Source organism: Mauremys reevesii, linkage group 6, assembly GCF_016161935.1.
Source record: "Mauremys reevesii isolate NIE-2019 linkage group 6, ASM1616193v1, whole genome shotgun sequence".
In the NCBI taxonomy this organism is placed as follows: Eukaryota; Metazoa; Chordata; order Testudines; family Geoemydidae; genus Mauremys; species Mauremys reevesii.
Genome location: NC_052628.1, coordinates 61,544,482 through 61,566,452, shown reverse-complemented (window position 1 = coordinate 61,566,452; position 21,971 = coordinate 61,544,482). Strand labels below are relative to the sequence as shown.

The 21,971-nt window shown below is 40.0% G+C and overlaps 1 protein-coding gene across 12 annotated transcripts in view; it reads right to left on the bottom strand.

Annotated features, from left to right (window-relative positions):
* Nucleotides 1–21,971, bottom strand: part of PAM (peptidylglycine alpha-amidating monooxygenase) — a 209,872-nt gene that overhangs the window by 97,643 nt on the left and 90,258 nt on the right. For all 12 annotated transcript variants that reach the window (XR_005600194.1, XM_039543593.1, XM_039543598.1 and 9 more), the window contains 2 exons: nucleotides 13,162–13,219; nucleotides 3,671–3,758 (listed from right to left, as the gene is read on the bottom strand). Coding sequence is in view for 11 of the 12 variants with exons in the window: in XM_039543593.1 (XP_039399527.1) it covers nucleotides 3,671–3,758; nucleotides 13,162–13,219 (146 nt within the window). In the remaining variant the exon portion in view is untranslated. The remainder of the gene's footprint in view (nucleotides 1–3,670; nucleotides 3,759–13,161; nucleotides 13,220–21,971) is intronic.

Genomic DNA, 21,971 nt, shown 5'->3' with positions numbered 1-21,971 from the left:
AATATGGTTCCTGTCCCAACAAGTTTACAATCTAAGTATAAGATGAAACAATACATAAATACAGCCTGAATGACAGCGGAATTAAAAAAAAATAGACTATATTGGTTAACGTGGTAAACTGTGGACCTCAGCACACCAGCTGCCTAACTGTTTTCAAGTTTTCTGTAGGTATCATGGAAAAGGATTGTTTTAAAGAGAGATTTGAAGGAAGATAATACATTAGTTTTACAGAAACTTCTTCTGAAGAGTGAGGAGCAGCATGGGAGAAAACACAAAATGTAATAAGTGGTAACGGAGGCTGGCATCATGGGCCAGATGGGAGATGTCAGAAATATAAGCTGAGATTTTAGTTTGGATAGAAGGAGACAGTTCAGCAGCAGAGAGATAGATTTTTGAGTCATCCTCATAGAGATGGTAGCTGAATTTGTGTTTTCAGGTGAGATTACCCAGAGAGAGGATGCAGAGGCAGAAGAAAGGGACTAAGGAAAGAGCCCTGTGCGCTCACCACAGGAAGCTGGAGGGGAGATGGGGAGGGTCTTCTGAAGGACACACTGAAAGAATGATTAGCGAGTAAGAGGAGAACCAGGAAAGGACAGTCAAACAAGCCAATGAAGGACAAGATTTCAAAAGGAGCATAGTTGGTGGTGTCCAAGGTTGCTGACAGGTCAAACAGGATGAGGATATTGGTTCTGAGCTTTAGCCACAAAGAGGTCATTGGAGACTTTGGTGAGGGTGCTTCAGTGGAGTACAAGGAGCAGAAGTTGGATTGGAGAGGGTCTAGGGTGGAAATGGAGGAGAGGGACTCCAGACATCAATTGTAAACAGTGCGTTCAATGATCTTAGAGTTGAAAGGTAGACCTTTCAGCTGGGTGGTAGCTGAAGAGGCTAGTGGGGTCAAAGATGATTTGTTTTGTTTTAAGGTTGGGGAAACTAAAACATGTTTGTATTGTGAGGAAAAAGAGGCACAGGAGAGGAAGAGCTTAAGGAGAACAGTAGGGGGATAAGAGCAGGCACAAGGGAGACCAGGGTCCAGAATGGGATTACTGGGCCAAGCAAAGGGATTACAGGAGGAGAGCAGATGAAAATCTCTCCTCCTTCTCCCCTATCTCAGGCACAGAAATGTGGGAAGGGAAGCTGAAGGGTGGGGGAAGATCTGTCATATTAAGTCAATTTTCTCTTTGAAACAAATCAGTGAGTTCCTGTATGGGGAGAGAAATGAAGTGGAGGCAGAAGGAGAGGAGAATTTGGAGTGAGTGTCAGCCAAAGTAGCCAAAAAGGGAGCTGGGATTGAGGATATGGGATTCAATTAAATTGGAGAGGTAGAGTTGTTTAGCTAAGAAGATGGCAGAACTAAAAGAGGAGAGAACAAATTTGTACTGAAGGAAGCTGGCTGGGCCATGGGATTTCCACCAGAGAGAGACTCCACAGTGCAAGAGCAGGAGCAGAGGAAGTGGATACTGGGGGTCAGCCAGGACTGTCAGTTGGCAGGGCAGACTTTGTGATGGGAGAGAGGGGCCGAAGACTACTTTTGCGTAGGTTCTCAGGCACTACCATATTTTTCTCTGGTGGACAAAAGTTTAGGAAAAGGTATACAAATGCTACTAACTGAATAAGAGCTACAGCAGATTTTCTTGTACAATCATAATATCCATAGTTCAAATACAAATAGAAAAATCACTTCCTCACAATCTATTATTTTGAACTGAGCACAAAGCCAATCTAAACAGGGACCACACCACAGTATATTAAAAGCTTCAGGCACTAACAAGTTCATGCAAATGTATGAGATTTCCATGTATATACATCAAACAACTACATACATTATTAATCCAATCTGCTTGTTTTAAACAAGACATAAAAGGCTGTAGTATGGGCAGGCACAAACTAATTTGAAAAGGCAACATCCTAGGAACTCTTTCATGCTGTGTATCTTTTTCATGTCAACTTAATATCTGTAAATATATTTTAATAAATGACAGAAGGGGCAGTTACCAAGGACAAAGAAAAGTGTTTACTGGGGCTGGGAGGAGGAATCAATGGAAACGCTGTACTTTCAAATTAATCGCTTTACCTGAGCATAAAAGAAAAGCATAGCTTTATATTTTAAGACAAGATTGCAGCATTCATCGTGGTTACCAACAGAACTGGTTGATAAATGTGAGAGAAAACAATTTGTCTGAAAATGTTCTCAGCTTGGGAATTTGCTTACCTCCTCAACCCTTAAGCCTAAGAGCACATAGTCTTTGCAACGTGTCCTATTTACTTGGGCATTTTCCAAGTATAGCTTGAAAAAGGATCTGATTTTTTTCTTGTGGTTGAGGAAATTTGTTAGCATTTGTATATAACCATTTAATAAAAATTTAATAGATACATGAATTATTTTATAATTATTTGTTGTATGTTCACTGTGAGGACATAACTGGCACTTTGTTTAAAACGAAAAAATAAAACAAAGTAAAATCTAAACTAAATTTTGATAATATATAAGAGAATTGCATCCATTAATTTTAAATGGAAGAATTTTCTTTCCTTTGGATTTCTTTGCTTTCAGGAGGTGGAGCCCTTTCTTCCTCCACTGTACATCATCTCATTTCTATTTGAAGTTTTTGTTTAAAGGAGCAACAGTTGGATTTAAGCTTAGGATTAACATGAAATTTTTGAAACAAACAAAACCAATTTTTCACATCCTCACCATAAAACTACCAGCATTGGGAACCTTCCAGATTAAGGGCCAAATCCTGCTGCTCTTACTCCCATAGTCAAATAACTATTTGCTATAGTTCAAAGGGAGCTTCTGGATGATCAGTATTTTTAAAAGTTAGACCACTTAGTTAGCTGCCTAAATATGGCCTTAGGAGCCTAAACTTTAGGCTCCCATTTTTAAAAATCTGGGCCTCCATGTCTCAGTACTGAGTTTAAGTGCTTCAAATTAAGGAGTTCTCAGTAACTTGAACACATCAGATAGCAGTACAACAAGGGGCAACTCAAAATCTGGTGTAGGGAAAAATTTTAACTGTGTTCTTCTTTAAAAGCTACTGCTGCAGATGGGTAAGTCTTGCAAACTTCCTGGGACCAAAAGAGGGGGGAAGGGAAGAGAGACCATACTCTGATTACAGAGAATTAATTTTAAAAATCAATGCAAGTACCTTTGCCAATACATTAGTAAAATAGATCACAAACATAAACATCCATTAGTTATCTAAATAAATGTGTATTTCAATTTAAAAATAGGTTTTAGAGGTTATGTTTCACTTATATTTCCCCAAGTACTTTCTTTCAAGAGCTGTCATTTTAATTTCTAGTTTCACTTCACAAACGTTACCTGAGCCTTTAGTGTCTTCTATATTTCACAAAAAGAACAGAGCATTGATGTAATCTGTGAAGTTCACACTACCCTCACAATGACAAAAATATTCACTCAGAATGTGACACTTTCATAGTATTGCTACTATCCAAATATGTAAGACTGATATTTGTATCTAACGTTTAACAAAAACAACATTCAAAAATAAGGTTTGGAAGGAACAAGAACTGAATGTGTTTCTTCTCCCTTCCCTTCTTTTTTCCTCAATTAAAATCTGTAAGAGCCTTATAAAATGTGTGCATGAAGATAAGTCAGCATTAGTGACATGTTAAAGTAAAACAATCGATATGAGCCTGTAACTCTTACCAGTAATTCTCAGTAGAAGAAGGTATGTTACATCCAAAGAGTAACATGTGATGGACAGTGTCCATGCTGGCTTGAGGCCTGAAGTCAACTGAAAGACAAATTGATAAACAACAAACATAAATGTGAGTTTTATTCTCACTACAGCAGACCATTTTGAGATTGTCCATTAGGTGAATAATGAAGATATTGTTGTGCCATCATTTATTCATGGTCTCATGATCGGGGATAATTTTTTGTCTTTTTGTGTTCACTCTGATGTGATGGCTCAACACTGCTGGAGTGTTTAAGCAACGGAAGGAAGAGCTGTATACTGCCAGTTGTCTTTGTTGTTTTTAAATGTCAATTTCTTACTACAGGACAAAAAGGAATTATATGGAATGGATTGTGCCTTCTTTTCCCTGTCCAGTCATACTTCTAAATATCAAATCCTACCGCTTTAAATCCAACTGTGCCTCCATGACGCTGTGAGAAAGGTAAAAAACCCTACCAGACCTCTGCCAATTTGGCCCAAAAGTAAAAAATCCTTCCTGATCCAAAAACAGGCATTTGGTCAGACCCACAGAATCCTAAAGCCACAGCTCCTATAGGACAAGTAAGGTAGCTAATAGAAGTTAGAGGCTTTTGAAAATCCTGGGAGAGCGTTTAAGGGGGGCAGGAGAGAGCATGTGAGAGCCAACAGACCAGCCCATTCCCCCAGCCAATATGAAGATGGAGAACCCAAAGAGACTGGGTCAAGTCCCAGTCTTGCCAAGCACAGGCTCTTGCATCTTCCCCATCCCTCTCCTCCAGGCACTGTGTCACATCCCCTGAACATCTATTCAACCTTCTCCCCCTAACTAATCGATGTGGGGAGAGCAGTCCCACTAAAAGGCATATGCTTAGACAAAACAGCCAAACAAATGGCTAGATCTGCTCACAGACATCAGTATATGGTATCAGGTATCATACAATGACATAAATGAGTCATGTCTTAGGTGTACCCAAAGTTCCCATTAAATTCTGGAAAAAAAATCGAACCCCCTTCACTCCAGATTCAAACACAGCACTGGCACATCTGCAACCCAAGCATCATTCTAGTTCACGCCAGAAACCACAAAAGAAAAAAAGTAAAAGCTTTTTGACAGATCTGAAGGAATTGCTAGTAAACAAACAAAATGGTGAAAGTTAAATGACCTTCTTAAAATGAGACAAGGTGGGTGAGGGAATATCTTTTATTGGACCAACTTCTGTTGGTGAGAGAAAGAAGCTTTCGAGCCACACACAGCTCTGCTTCAGCTTTTTCTTAAAATGTTCATTGTTGAAGTTCAGTGCTTTACGAGTACAAGCAGAGCATTTGTAATATGATTTTTAACTTGATAGAATCACTTAAAAAAACCAGGATGTAAACTACTGTATCCTCTAATTTAATGTTATGAATTGAAGAAATGAGCAGTTTTCAGATGATTGTCCCATCTTGTTTTTTGGCAATATATTAAGTACCTAACCAACCTAACCATTGCATAACAGGGGAGGGGAAAAAATCAAATAAGAGGCAACACTGAAATGCTGTCTATTGACATTTTAAAAGCATTGCCCCACAGGAGCCCCAAGACTGTGCAACAGCAGTTTACAGCCAGGCACTCTTGGAGAAGAATGCCCGGGGCCAGTTCAGACTTTTACAGCTTTGTTTAATATTACAAAAGAATATTTAAATATTTTAGTTATGTTTATGCATTGGAAAACAAAGCTATAAAGCAATCAGCAAAGGAATAATAGAAGCGGCGATTCCAAGATGACATCTGGAATTTTACAATTCCCTCAGGATGCTACAAAATCATTTGTGAGCTGTGATACTTAAACTGACAGCACAGTAGCACCAAAACAACCCAAAGCATGGTGTGAGATGTCTATGTACTTATTTTTTCCAAAGAGAAAATACTAAGAGTTGAATATAGATTCTTCTTTCACTCTAACTAAAGTCTTTGGGCATATTCTAGGGCAATATCAATAAACTCAAACAGCCTGTGATATACATGAAGTCAAATGAGATAATCTGATGGGGTGCCTTTCAGTCTTAAACTCTATGAAAGTATACATGCATCAAGTCAAGCTATACCTCAAAATCCAAGAATTAGCCTATTTTTATAAAGACTAGAATTTCTTGAGAAGCCCTCTTAACGATTTGTCTTCCTGAGCTGTGCTGTGTCTCCCTATATTTGCCTTTGACATCCAAACGTTTTCATGATTTCTTCCTCATTATTCACCTGTCTTGAGAATGACTGAACACTGGTTGTGCTCCCCATGTCAGACACTTGCTGTTAATTACTATTAATCATATGTTTATAAGCAGCTACAAATCTTTATTTTCAGTAGTGGTGAAGTAAAATCTCTCAGGATAGTCCCTTGACTTCAAAGCTTATTTAATCAAATCATCGTATTTTTCCTGTAGGACCTCAATTAAATGATAAATTATTGGTGGATATTTAAAGAACTTCAGAGAAAACAGACCAACTATTTGCTTCATTTTCTGAAAAAGACAGGTAGAGAGAAAAAAAACAAACCAAAATGAAAAAAACCAAACCAACCATGTTTTCTTACACTGGAGCTGATTATAGAGAGTTTAACTGATGGGAAAACAAAAGTCCTTCTCCTAAGTGCCTTGTCAGCTCAAGCACGGATCAAATACTCGTGCTCTGGGTCCCAATCTTCCCAGTTTACCAAACCTTATTTAAGTGAAACCTCTCACTCTATGAGAAAAGTCAACTGGGCACCAGATGCATATAGGAATACTGTGTACAACTTTTTCTAAGGCGCCTAAAAGAATTAATCCCAATGAAGTGCAATGGGAGTTGGGTGCCTAATGCCCTTCAAATTCTTCCAAAATCCCAGTCTAAACTCCTACGTGATGTGATTGGGGGATTGCGAAGAACTAATACTTTTCAGAAAGAATTAAAGATTTTAAAGTGGGGAAATGCCTAAATAAATTGCTTATCAAAATGAGCTAAGACCACCTCTCCTCCTAAAACACCACATATATGGCTTACACCTATCCAGAATGCTGGAAATAGTTTAGGGTGAAGGTTTCAAGAATTGCAGAGCATACTCAGCAATAGGTCTAGATCTACAGAATTTACCCCTGCTAAGCCACAGATGTGTTTAAAAGTGAATATGGCCACCTTGCTTAAGGCTTTCTGTGACTGAGTGCCTTGAAATCCTGGACACATGGGTAAAGGTCAATGTTCAAATGTCTCAATTCTTTGTCTAACAGCATTGTGTTTTTGCTTTTCACATTTGAAATGCTGTTAGTTTTACTTTTACCTGTAGTCCATTTGCAAGCATGAGAAAAGCCCAAAGCAACAGCATACAATATTTTTTGCCAGCAAATTCTATTCAGTCCGTAATCATAGAACAATTCTGTACTAAAGATGTTTTATTTCCACCTTTTTATCACTGTGGCTTAATAGCGAAATTATAATTAACTCTTGAATGAGACAATGTGTCATTAATGCGAAGTTCTTAACTTGGTTCATAAGCATTTTAAGATGTTATTGACAATTTAAGCAAGAAAAATGTTTTCTGAAGGAGGTCATAAATGGTTCATAAATGTGAAACAGGATTATCTTTATTGTAGAATCTGACACATGTGGAAAGTATAATGTGAGTAATATGTAGAAAGGCCAGCCTTCAAGAAAGTAATAATTAAAGGGAACACAGTTAACTTTAATAATAAAATAATAATAATAAAAAACCACCAAAAAACACACACACCACTTCTGTCTGAATTTTTTTTACTTGCTGTTTTAATTAACATCTAAAATTACTACGGTTGAAATATTAGAGAAAATTAAATGTTTCTTTTAAAAATAGGAAAATGTAACTATAAAACCATAAAAATTAGCAGGGGCAAGTATAATACCTGCAATTGCTTTTAACTATTTTTTTTAAATTGATTACAGTCAATCATAATTGATAGTCTACCTTTAAAAACTCACAATAATGAACAGTTTGAAATTGAATGTTACTTTATAAACTAAGAGAAAGACAGGGATATTGCTCTGATACCAATAGTTATCTAATCCATTGGTCTGATATCAGTAAGAGTGGGATTTTTTTTCCTTTGATGTTTTGCGGTGTGTTGTGATCAGCGCAATCTATATGAGGGCTGAAAGACCGATCGATCAAGGTTTTGCCCCAGGTGTTTGTTGGGATATTTTGATTTAAGCCACAAATGCAACTATTATAATACTGCATGCTGAGAACACTAAGTAGAATGCTTCCTTATGTCTAAAGGTGAAAACAAATGGATAATTTTAGATATGCATGCGTTCTCAATGTAAGGGCCTGATCCACTGAAAGGCTACCATTGACCTCAATGAACATTGGTCTGGACCGTGGTTTTTTTGGCTCAGGGAGTTTGTAAGTTTTGCAAGCCCACCTTTTGGTGAGGAGAGAATGGATGAGCCCACAAAGGGAGCTCTCCAAGACTGCTGGCCTGCAGTTGTGTGTTGCAGCTTCACCCTGAGTGCCTAAATCCTTGGCACTAGAGGCATGAGAGACAGCAGGAAATTACCAGCCTCTACATAGAGATATATGATTATAGCTACCTCCCTTCTCTGACCTCTCATCCATCCATTCACAGTTGTAAACCACAGACCTGCACTTCAGGCATAACTGATGAACATGAGTTTAGCTGTAAACACCTGGATAGTTTGTATAGCACAACACTAGACAGGTAACTGGAGCAGAGTGGCAATGATATTTTCAAATTACTTCAAGATTGAGGTGTAAAACCATAACACCTATGCCCTTTCTCGGGGATGAGCATAAACTCATCCAGTAAGTTAGGCCTCTTTCCTACTCCAACCCCATTACTTCCAAGCAGGCAGCCCAGTGAGCCAGTTGGCCCTGGAGTCTGAAAGTCCCCAACCTGGGGCAGGCTAGATGGCGGAGCAGCCCCAGAGCTGAGGGCATTGGGAGATGGTTCCAAGACTTCCAGGCTCCCAGCTCTATGACAGTGACCCTGGAAGCCTTGAGAACCCTGTCTCAAACAGGGAGCCTAGCAGCCCCAGGAAACCATGGCTCCAGCCTGGGCTCTGGCAGGATCCCTGCCACAGAGCAGGAAGCCTAGTGGCCTCCAGAGATCTGGTTCTAGCTGGGGCTCTGATGGCTCCTAGGTTGTCTGCTGCGACCCTGGAACACCGGCAGATTTCCAACAGAAGCTTGCCTGTGTTTCAGAGAAAGTTTTGTCAAATCTGCATTAGATTAAATAAAACATTTTGCTCCAAAGAATCAACATTTGCTGACAAAACGAAGTTTTGTTGTAAAGTTTCCAACCAGCTCTGTATACAATCCCTTCATGTTATTTATTAAATTCACTCTATCAAACAGTGTGTGTGCATGATGTAGCTGAAAATAATATTCTTGATCAAATCTTCACTCATATGTCTTCCAGCTGGGATTTTAACTTCAACCCCAATGTATTTTGTAAAAAGTGATGTAATTTATAAATGCCATTATGCTAAACAGAGATTAGCCATTTTAATAGTCAAATTAAGAATTGCAATCTAGGGACATATACTAAATATCTGTATTTATATAATGAAATTGGGCCTCCCTTCTCAACACAGAGCTCCCCATCAATTGTATTATGAACTCTGAGGGAGATGGGGTGAGTTGATTCTAACGGTCTAGTTTAACAATTTAAATAGCGAATCCTTTCTAACATGGCTGTCCTTAAAGACAGTAACTTATATCTCTTACCCTTTTTTAAAAAACAGTTTCCCCCTACTCCCCACTCCCTAAAAATAATTTTGGATCATATTTTTTCAGGAATGGAATAAGACTGGCCAGGATATATGAACTCTCACTGTTTGATGGATTACAAAGGAACCTAGATGTGTTACCTTAGCAATGAGCAATGTCACCTGGCAATGAGCATGTTTAAATATGCAATACTATGGTAGCAAACCAGCAACATTCAGGAGTTGAGTATTTGAAAAAAGCAATAAATCAAATTATTTCCATCTGTAAATAGGCTCGATCTCATTTGTATAGTGCAGTTTGACAGATAAAGGCTTACCATCAGTCAATAAGAAAAAGACATTTATTTACTGGTCAGCCATGTGAGCAAAAGTAAAGAGATGAAGATGACAGTCAAATTTCTTGGCTGAGTGGCTTTGCTGTCAGACTCAATTCTTCTGAGTGTCTGTAGAACACCCTTCAGCTATGACTACAGTTCAGTAGTCAAAACAGATTGTAGCAATGCCAGCACCAGTCAGGGAGTGAAGACACTTTCTATTTTCCCAAATAAAAATAACCAAATATTTATAAAGATATTTAGAAAACATCCTAATGATTTTTCTAAGTATATTAGGGATTGTCACTTTTACCTTCAAGACAATTCTCCTCACCTGGTTTACCTCACAGGCATTTAATTTCATTTTACATAATATATATATATATTTCATCTTAAAGTCAATGGTGGGATCTACACAACAAAAATAGAAATGGCCTTTAGTCAAGCTGCATAGGCCTGTAGGGGAGGGAAAGGTGGATGCTCAACAAGTTCCAATAAGCATCCAAATTTGATATCTTGACCCTATCCCAAGAACATCATACAGTGACTGGGCAGTGTCTACCAGACTATACATAGCTGTCCCTGAAAAAGGCCATCTAGAGTAACATTCACAACAGCTAATTATGAAGTTCATCTTCTAACAGCAGTCTGATGAAGAGTTAACTTATAATTCCTAGCCAATATATTCTATGGACTGGCTCTGGATCAGGTTGGTCAATTTTGACAGAGGACTCTTGTGGCTTTTATCTATGCACAACATACACTGGATACAGCTGCAAGTGTGACTCTAGTGCTTCCAACTGTTTTATTTTTAGAATGAGATATGGTGGGTGAGGTAATATCTTATATTGGACCAAGTGGTTGGTGAAAGAGACAGACTTTTGAGCTCCATGGAGCTCTTCTTCAGTTTCCAATAAAAGATATTACCCACCTTGTGTCTTTCATATCCTGGGACCAACATGGCTACAACACCACTGCAAACAGCAATGGCATATGTCACATTTTATTTTTAGAAGGTAAACTTTGCTTATAAAATGTAATCTTCTATTTTGGGAATCTAAATTATGATGGTTGCAGTTTGAGAGTTTTATTTCTGCTGATCCATTCCCTCTTGTTCTCCTAGATATCGATTGGCATCTGGAGCAGTTTCTTTTTGGTGGATATATACAAGCTTTGCCTTGTATCATGCTCTATGTCATTGACTGATTGAACTGTGAGTCTATACAACATTAACTTGTGCATTATTAATAATCATCTGGAGCACCTGGTATTGAGTAGGCAACATCCTTGCTCGAGAAGGAGCTGTGAAATTGTGCATCCAAATATCTCATGGACTAGTATCTCCGTCTCCATGGGTATGACTATACTGCAGTTGAAGGTGTGATGGCTGCAGAGGCTGGCATACCAGTGTTAGCTTTAACCTAGCTGACATGCCTAAAAACAGCAGTGAAGACATGGCACCACAGGCAGTGTGGGTTGTTCAAATACACCAGGGACACTGGATATGTACTATGCTATGTTCAATGCTATGTTTAGTCAGCGTGTCTAGATTGAAGCTAGTGCAGGTATGCCATCCTGGGCTGCAATCACACTTTTGACTGCAGTGTAGACTTACTCCTAGAAATAGGGATAAATTGGCCCTTTTGTTGCACAGAAACCACGTGAGGAAGAAGGAATAAGAGTCTCCATACTTTGATGCCTGCTGGTACCTGACAGAACTAAAATTAAAAAAGAAGGCATTTTAAGGAAAATGAAAATGACAATGTCTGTGGAGGCAAGAGCACTAGAGACCTAAGATGCCTGAAACCTCAATACAAGGCAGATATAGGAATATCATTGTGCTGTTGAAATCTCTCATACACACTTCACTAAACAGCAGTGAATCATTCTAGATGGTGGAAATTGGAATTTCTAATTCACCTAAGGCACTCACCTATTACATGTCCAGTTGTAATAAATGTATGTTATCGAACAAGTGAAACAAAGGGTTTAAACCATCTAAAAACGAGAAGAGCAATTCCTCAGGAGACACAGATATCCAAAAGCTATGCTTCTTCCTTTTTACAGACATGAAGAGGTTCATCTGGATTATCACTGATGCCTTACATGATTCACAACTACTGTGAATTCGCCCATGTTTGTGGAGTTTTTTTAAAACCATGCTCTTTGGTAAGTCACTCTTAAGGGACAAACAACAAAGCATTTCATACATATTTAATGCTTGTAAATACAAAAATTAAAAAAAAAAGTACTGCAAAGTAAAAAAGGTTTTCACTGTAAATTTCCTAAGAAAGGAACTGCTGCAATTTTGAAATTAATTGAAGTACTACACATAAACTTGCCTATAATCTAGGTTAATATACATTTTTCTAATCAAACTAAAGCAGCACAGTCTACTACATGCATTGTATGGCAGGTAATAGTTCATCAAAGAATGAAGTACTTTGATAATCCTTTCATGCTTTTTTCCTTACGGGTATCAATCTCACAGCCAAGAAAATAATGCTGCAATTATGGGCTGCTTCGCTTATTGACAGTTCCTACTTTATTTTTATGTTTGCTATGGCAGTTAGAACTATATAGGGTGAAAAAAATAAGTGTATTGTCGTACTGCAGATTTGTGGGTCAGTTCCTGTGGGGAGCTCCATATGAAAAGATACTCCGAATATGCCACCAGCAACTATATATATGTTTCACCTCAAATAGTGCACTAAGACTCGCTACGGCAAAAGTAAGTAGAAAAATACAGGTGCTCTACCTTTACCGTTGTTTTCCTCCCCTGGTATTACAATGCATCATGAAAATGAAACTAACTTCAGTCAAATGAACCATTTGCTTGTCTCCTCCCTTTCCTGAATAACTAGACTGTTTAGAAGCAGAGTAGAATAAAATTAAAGCTACCCTGAAGACATACTGAACAGATGGTGCTTACTTTACTGATCAACTTATTTGATTTAAACATTGATACACTACTATAGGAGGTCCTGTCAATTTACTTGTCATCTCATTCATGCCAGAATATAAAAAAAAAATGGACTTGTTGCGGACAAGTAAAATCTTACTGTGCCCATTGTTGATAGTAAGTGCAGAGGATTTACTGCCTGTACCAGCAGGTAAATAAACAGTCTGTTCAGTAGAGCGGAATTAAGTATCCAGCCACAGACAGAAAGCCAATACTTTACAAATAGGACTGCTTGGTATTAGCTGCCATAGGCATCTGCATGCAGCTCCTTAACTACTATTCCTCATGAATCTCCCCAGATACAGTTTGTTATCTTGACTCTAAGTGGCTCTCTCTAGTTTGTTTCTGCATTAGGCATGATTAATGCATTTTAGAAACTCTGACAGTAAAAGATTAAGCTCTTATGAGTCAAAGAAAGCTGTGGAGTCATTTCAAAAAGGCCTGATCAGGTTTTTCCACTTAGCTCATACTCACCTACATAGGCTTCCTCATCCACTGGCAGACGTAATGACATGCAGAGGTAGGTATCAGACTATTAAAGAAACAAAAGAATAAAAATTATCTTAAAATTGTATCTTGTTAGAATGGAAATAAAATAATTCTAAAATTGAAACTCTGCTCTACTGACACACGGGAACAAGCAATTATCCAAACTTATAGCTTCATAAACCTGGCCATGGAAATTATTTGCTCAGGCTATCCAAAAAAAATAACAACTAAGAATACTGAGAAAGGGAGACTAGTTACTTGCCTTCTAATCCAACCATACAAAGTAAATCAAAAGAGCACACTAAATAAAATGACACCTTATTGGGCGTTTGAATAATTTCTCTCTATTTGACTGTAATCTATAACTTACTGCATTCTAGAAAACAGCAGTAAGTCATGGCTAGATACACATCTCCCTGAATCAGTAATTCTTCGCTTGTCCCTAGACTTAAGTAAATGGTCTATTTCTGCCACAAAGCACATTAATATTGAAAATGTGTGCTAGAGCAGCAGCAATCTAAAAACTATATGTGCTCTATTAATGCATGCACCTCACTCCAATTAGAATGAACTGGAATTATGCCAGGGCATCAGGAAAAGAATATACTCCTTTAAAAAAATTATGGAAGAGACCAGAAGCAATACAAAATATTATTTGCAGTTCTCTTCAACTGTTAATTGTACAGAACCATCACTTTCCAAGAGCAATTAGATCACTGCTCCCATGAGATGCAACAGGAAGTCCAGCCATCACATGTAATTCATGGTTACCATCTTCAAGTTTATACTAATGCTTTTGGGGCTCTAAGACCTTTGTTTTAGCATTAAATGCCAATCACTTAAAAATTGGAAGTGCTCAAGTAGATACCTCAAAATTAAATGTGAACTACTAAAATTTCAGTTGCAGTCACTGTGAACCCAAGATAGTGGCCATAGTCAAGTATCAGCAACTGCTTTTGCAGCTATGAACACCTTGGGTCATATTTTCAGAGATGCTGAGTACCCATAACTCCAAATGAAGTCATTGGTTGGGAAGGAGAGGGGTGGAAAGAATGAACAAGAACAATGCTAAAGGAAGTTTTTCTTTATGAAAACCTAAAGCTTCCAAAAAACACCAAAAGATATCTTTTACATCAAAAGGACTGATATGCAAACATAATATTTTAAAGGAAGGTTGCCAAATCCATTGTTTATCCTGAGGGTTCAGATTTGATTTTAAAATCATCAAAAGATGGACTGAATTAAATGGAAATTTTTGGATCCCTGTCAATTTTATAATATCAGGTGGCCCATCAGTAAAATGGGCAATAACCTACCAATTCAGAGCATAGGGTATGCTTTCTATGGTGTGTGAACTATGTTTCAAAACAGAATAATGATGTGATGGACTGCACTGGCACCAATTAAATAGTCAATCCCTTCTTTGCCTGCCAGTTACAGGACAGGCGCCATAAAAAAAAACACTGTCCAGCAAAAAATCACAATTAATAGCAATGTTCTTCTGTAAGAGCTTGGCCAAGGAGACTGTATGATGTACGAGTTGCTGCTATAGTAAATTAGCTTGTTACCATGGTTTCTTTATATCCTAGCAGGTATGAGTTTGTCTCTGAGGCCACCAATATCATATTTACATTATGGTATCAGATGAGGGGAAAAAGAGATACCATTCACTACTGCATGTTCACATGAACATTTTATAAGGCATAATTTCTTAACAAGAGAGATCATCTATTTTTATTAGACTAGCGCCCACAAGCTCCAGTAGGACAGGGCCCCACTGTGGTAAGTACCATACAAAACACACAGCAAGATAAAGTTTCTGTCCCAAAGAGCTTACTATCTAATTTAAGACAAGATGCAGCAAAACTGCCTAAATAATAATCAGATATAATTGAGGAGGAAGGACAGGCGTATTGTTGATAAGACTATGTGGGTACACAGATCAGCTATGTACACTATTAAATAAGAAACAGCAATATGCTAGGTTGTTTTGTCTTTTGCCAGGAGCTAGGGAAAAGGAGAGAAGGACAAATGATACCGCTGATGTTGGATGTGGTTATATATTCTAGTTAGGTGCCTTTGTGGAGTCAACACTGAAAACATAACTCTCAAAGGAACTGAAAGAGCAACACACTCTGCACATTACTTTTTTTTTTATTAAATCCTTGGGTTCACAAGCAGCACGTTTAAAAAAAAAACAACCTTCAAGTAAATCAAGAAACAAACTCTGTTCAGTGTTTTGAAAGTCAACAAGAACTAATAGGTGGAAACTAAAGTCAGACAAATTAAAATTAGAAAAAAAGGAACAAAATGTTAATAGTGAAGGTAACTAACCCGTGGAACAAACCACCAAGGGAAGTGATGGATTCTCTGTTTTCTGGATTCTACAAATCAACACTGGATGCCTTCCAGAAGACATGATTCAGCCAAACAAAAGTAATTGGGCTCAGTACACGGGTGAAATTCTATGGCCTGTGTTACACAGGAGGTCATACTAGATCAGGGTTTCTCAAACTTTTTCATACTGTGGACTACATCTTCATAGAGATCGTCTACTACAGCCCCCTCTTTTCCCATTAAAGATGGATTAACATCTCTGTGGTAACTACAGCAATTGCTTACATGGAAAGGTGATATTAGGAAACTATTTAATGTACGTTAGCTTCTTTTAATATACCACCGCAGGTAGAAACAAAGAGGAGAGGCAGCATCTTATGACCAACCAGCTCTTCACAGACTGCTCAGAGTCCATAGACCACAGTCTGGGAACCACTGTTCTAGATGATCTATGGGGTCCCCCTTCTGGATTAAAAAATATATGAATCCATGAACATCATTGGAAATTTAGGGGCATTAAATCAGGTGATGGTGATGTTATGTACATTTGTTTTAGCTGTTGTTGAATCACAATGATGATTCTCTGCCCTACTATTACTGTATGTAACCAAATAGTACAATGTCCTGGGCAAGGTTTTCATTATTCTACACACAATCCAATCTAACACCACACACATTCACACCCACTCTTTTTTTACACTTTCTCTCACAATGAAGTGTTCTATATCTTAGCCAGGGGCGGCTCTAGACCCCAGCGCGCCAAGCAGGCGCTTGGGGCGGCCGTTTCCCGGGGGGGCGGCATTTGGCTCCGGTTGAGCTCCCGCCGGCATGCCTGCGGCAGGTCCACCGGAGCCGGGAACGAGCGGACCTGCCGCAGGCATGACTGCGGCGGGTCCCGTCTTCCCGCGGCTCCGGTTGAGCTCCCGCAGGCATGACTGCGGCAGGTCCAGTGGTCCCGGGCTCCGGTGGACCTGCCGCCGGCATGCCGGCAAGAGCTCAACCGGAGCCGCGGGAAGACGGGACCCGCCGTGGGACCGGGGAAGGGCGGCGCAGCGCTCCGCGCTGCTTGGGGCAGCCTACTTTGTAGAGCCGCCCCTGATCTTAGCATATTGCCACAGGCTCCTAAGTAGTCTGTCAGAAAACTCAGACTCTAACCTACTGAAAGAGGATGACACAGTAAAGGAAGGAATTAATCACAGTCATTGCTTTAGGGTCTCTCACTCTGGTACTCTGCCAGTCCTAAAGCAACAACCAAACTTGAAGATCTTAGAATCATAAAATCATAGAAATGTAGAGTTGGAAGGAACCTAAAGAGATCATCTAGTCCAACTCACAGTGGTGAGGTAGGACCAAGTAAACCTAGACCATCCCTGACAGGTGTTTGTCCAATCTGTTCTTAAAATTCTTCCAATGATGGAGATTCCAAAACCTCCCTTGGAAGCCTATTTCAGTATTTAACTACTCTTACAGTTAGAAAGTTTTTCCTAATATCTAACTTAAATCTCTCCTGCTGCAGATTAAGCCCATAACTTCTTGTTTTACCTTCAGTGGACATGGAGAAGAACTGATCACTGTCCTCTTTATAGCAGCCATTAACATATTTAAAGACTATTAACAGCCCCCCCGCCCGCGTCTTCTCTTCTCAAGACGAAAGATGTCCAGTTTTTTTTTTTTAACCTTCTCTCATATTTCAGGATTTCTAAATCTTTTAACATTTTAGTCGCTCTCCTTTGGACCCTCTTCGATTTGTCCTCATCTTTCTTAATGTGTCCCCAAAACTGGACACAATATTGTATCTGAAGTCTCACCAGTGCCAAGCAGAGCACAACAATTATCTCCCGTGTCTTACACACAACTTTCCTGTTAATATGCTCCAGAACAATATTAGCCTTCCTGGCAACTGCATCACAAGATATGTCTACATTGCAAAGAAAAACCCTCGGCGCTGAGTCTCAGAGCCTGGGTCAACTGACTTGGGCTTGAGGGGCTAGGGCTGCAAGGCTAAAAATAACAGTATAGATGTTCACAGGGGGGCTGGAACAAGTGTGTGTGTGGGGGAGGGGGAGTCTAAGAGCTCAGGCTCCAGCCCGGGCCTGAATGTATACACTGCTACTTTTGTTAATATTGATTGTGTTAAGTATCTGGTTTACAGTTTACCTTTTTAGTGAAGACAAGCAAAACAGGCATTAAACACCTCAGCCTTCCTGATGTCTTCTATATAAGCTCTCCTTCCATGCTAAGTAGAGAACCTTCAACTTTTTCTTTATATGTCTCTTGCTTCCAATATATTTCAAGAATCTCTCCTTATTGCCAAGGAATATCTCATTTTGTGCCTTAACCCCTCTGATTTTGCCTCTAAATGTTTGTGCTGTTCTTTTGTGCTCCTTCTAGCAATTTGTCCATGTTACCATTCTTTGTGGGATTCTTCTACAACTTTTAGGTCATTAAAGAGTTCTTGATGGAGCCAGGGGCGGCTCTATAAATTACGGCGCCCCAAGCAGGGTGGCGCGCTTCGCCGCCCTTCCCCGGTCCCGCGGCCGGGGCAGAAGTGTCTGCGGCGGGTGCGCTGGTTCGCAGCTGCGGGAGCTCCGTCCGAGCCGCGGGACCAGCGCGCCCGCCGCAGTCATGCCTGCGGGAGCTCAAGCGGAGCCGCGGGAAGAGGGGACCCTCCGCAGTCATGCCTGCGGGAGGTCCACCGGAGCCAAATGCCGCCCTGCCCCAACAATGCCGCCCCACGCGCCTGCTTGGCGCGCTGGGGTCTGGAGCCGGCCCTGGATGGAGCCATACTGCCCTATTGCTATTCTTCATATCAAAATAGCTAGCAGGTGTGCATTTAATATTGTCTCCTTGAAAAACTGCCAGCTCTCCTGAACTTTTTAATCTTCTTGGAGGTGCTTCCCATGGGACCTTACCTACCAAATCTCTGAGTTTGTTAAAATCTGCTTTTTTGAAGTCCATTGTCTTTATTCTGCTGCACTCACTCCTTCCTTTCCTTATAATCAGGATAGCTTTCATTTTATAATCACACCAAAATTGCCTTCAGCCTTTAGATTCACAACCCATTCCTCCTTGTTAGTCAAAATCAAGTCTAAAATGGATGTCCCCTGGTTACTTTCTGCACCTTCTGAGACACCTTCTTGTCCCATAAGTTCTTATCAGGGACATTTTGTGTTTTACCAGAATATTGCTTAACTTCTCTCTTTTGCTATATAAAGCATTACTGGGAACTGTCCAGCTAAGGAATGCTTGCTGCAGACAATGTGCTGTTCAGAGACAGAACCTCAGCGATACCATCCCATCCCCTGATCTCCCTTAGGCTCATTCATCCCCTCTCTTACTCTTCTCCTTAACCTCTCACTCTCCTTTGGCTCTTCCCTCGAAAATACAAACTTACTTTAGAGTCTCTCGCATCTTAAAAATCCTTGACCCTACTTGCCTCTCCATCTGCCATCACATTTCCCTTCTTCCTTTTCATCTCTAAGCTCATTGAAAGCACTGCTTGCAGTTGCAGACCTCTTCCGCTATTCCATCCTGGACACTCTCCAGTCCAGCTTCCACCCCTTGCACTCAACTGGAACAGCTCTCATCAAAACCTCTAGTGACTTCTTAGTCTAGTCTCAGAACCAGTATTCCATCCACATCCTCCTAGACCTGTAAGCTGCCTTCAACACAGTCAACCATGCTCCTCCTCTTGAAATCTTGTCCTCCTTTGCCTTCTGTTACTGTGTCCTCTCTCAGTTTTCCTCCTACATCTCTAATTACTCCTTCAGTGTGCCCTTTGGATGATCCTCCTCATCTGCCTTCCAGACTTCTATTGGTGTTCCACATCACTCTCTCCTTATTCCTATCTCTTCTTCCTAGACCTCTTATCTCGGTGTAATCTGATCCACAAAAACTCTCAGATCTACTACTTTGCTCCACACCTGTCTCCTTCTGTCCAAACAAAGCGCCAGTTTTGGTAATTCACCTCCAAATGTTAATATCTCATACTTCTCCACAGAAAAGAGTTATATGGGATACTAACTTTAGGATGAACACCACTAATTCTGTCCTTTCTATAGTTGTCTCTCCTCTCTCTGCTGTAGGTAGGGTGTGTGCGCATGCACACACCTCTCCTCTAACAGGATCTGTGAAAGATGCAGAAGTAAACTATTACCGTTCAATATTTATATATCAGCAAAATTATGCAAAATTATGCTGTGTGAAGGAGGTCACCAATACAAAAGATTGAGAACCACTGACTATCTCATAGATACAGGTCCACCTTCTTTAATGAATAATTAAGTTATACTTTTTGAGATGCTCCATCACTAAGTTATCACTACTGTCTTTTTTTCCCAATGTTGGTGTGGTGATATCCCAACATTTTTCCAGTGTTGGGATATCAGGGATTGAAAGTTTTTGCAACTGTGTATTTTGCTATTAGTGGGAAATAAGGGATATCAAACTAATATGGTCTATTACTTGATATACCTCCATATTTGTTTTTAAGGTGTTGTCACTTTTTAAGAAAATGAAAAATTCTTATTGTCACAGAACCGTTTTATACATTTGCATTCTAACCTAGACTACACCACAGTAAAGGATGAACAGAGGGATGCCCACATCTTGAATACTGTGTGCAGATGTGGTCGCACTATCTGAAAAAAGATATATTGGAATTGGAAAAGATTCAGAAAAGGGCAACAAAAATGATTAGGGGAATGGAACGGCTTCCGTATGAGGAGAGATTAATAAAACTTGGACTTTTCAGCTTGGAAAAAAGATGACTAAGGGGGGATATGACTGAAGTCTATAAAATCATGACTGGCATAGAGAAAGTAAATAAGGAAGTGTTATTGTAATTGCAAGTTTAAAACAAACAAAAGAAAATACTTCTTCACACAATGCAGAGTCAACCTGTGGAACTCTTTGCCAGAGGAGGTTGTAAAGGCCAATACTATAACAAGGCTCAAAAAAGAACTAGATAAATTCATAGAAGATAGGTCCATCAATGGTTATTAGCCAGGATGGGCAGGGATGGTGTCCCTAGCCTCTCTTTGCCAGAAGCTGGGAATGGGTAACAGGAATAGATCACTTGATGATTACCTGTTATGTTCATTCCCTCTGGGGCACCTGGCATTGGCCACTGTCGGAAGACAGGATACTGGGTAGATGGACCTTTGGGCTGACCCACTATTGCTGTTTTTATGGACAATGGAGCACAACTACAGTGAAACCCCGCTATAACGCAACGTTTGGGGTCCAAAAACTTCCATTGCGTTTAATGTGGGGTCGCAGTATAGTGGGGTTTCAAACCAGTCAGTTTGTCAGTGGTCCCCAAAGTGGTGCATTGATGTGCGTCGCCTAGTGCCCCGCAGGGGAGAGGAGCCGCGGCTCCCTGCCTGCCAGGGACAGAGAGCTCAAGGGCTGCGTGTGCCGGTGCTCTCTGTCCCCGGCAGGTGCAGGGCCGTGGCTTCTCTTGAAGCCAAAGAGAAGCCACGGCCCCGCGCCTGCCAGGGACAGAGAGCACCGGCGCCCGCAGCCTCGGAGTTCTCTGTCCCCAGCAGGCACGGGGCTGCAGCTTCTCTCCCCTGCAATGGTGTTGGGGACCACTGGTACTGTACAGTACTGTGAAAACATTATCTAAGTTGTATCTGCCTTAAAGGGGAGCCAACCTATGATCGCGTTATATGCAATTTCATGTTATAGCGGGGCGTGTTATTGAGAGGTTTGACTGTATATACAATGTTATCAAAGGACTAATACACTACTAGCCTGCAAAGCTAAAGTTGAACAACCTAACACACAGCTGTTTGAGTCACTGATAATCTACTTGCAATTCCACATGCCAGATACTGTACAGACAGTGATTGGGAAATCTACTGGGGGGGGTGGGGAGAAGGGGGAGAACCCTACACCAAATCACCATAATTACATGTTCCACCTTGCACCACTTCCTTTTTAACTGTTCAGTAATATTTATGGAGTAGGTTATGAGTGTTGAGGAGAGGGAGGCAGTATCTCCATACCAATGCAGTTGCTGGGCAGCAGTGCTGAATTCTGATGAGAATACTTTGTGTAATCTCAAAGTAATTAATTCAGAAAATTAACATTCAAACTTGTTTCATGTTACTTGGGTTAACTGTGTGTCATCTGTCTGCTTGGCTGCCACCATCTATCTCAGAAGTGACTGACCTTCAGTTATTTTATATGTAGCTGGTGTTGTAATAATTGGGCCTACAAATTTATCCTAATTGCGAGCTCAACTCTGGGAAAGTGGATGTAAATTTACAAAATGTTTCAATAATCTGTAACAATAAATGCTGATGGGAAAAAATGCAAAAGGGAGTCAAAGACTGAACTAGTTCAAACTAAAAGGCCTACTGATGATATAACTCAAGGACTCTGTTAAGATCATGTCTGGTAAACAAAAGAAGTGTGGAAATCAATTAACCAAAATTTAGGGTCCTTAAAAG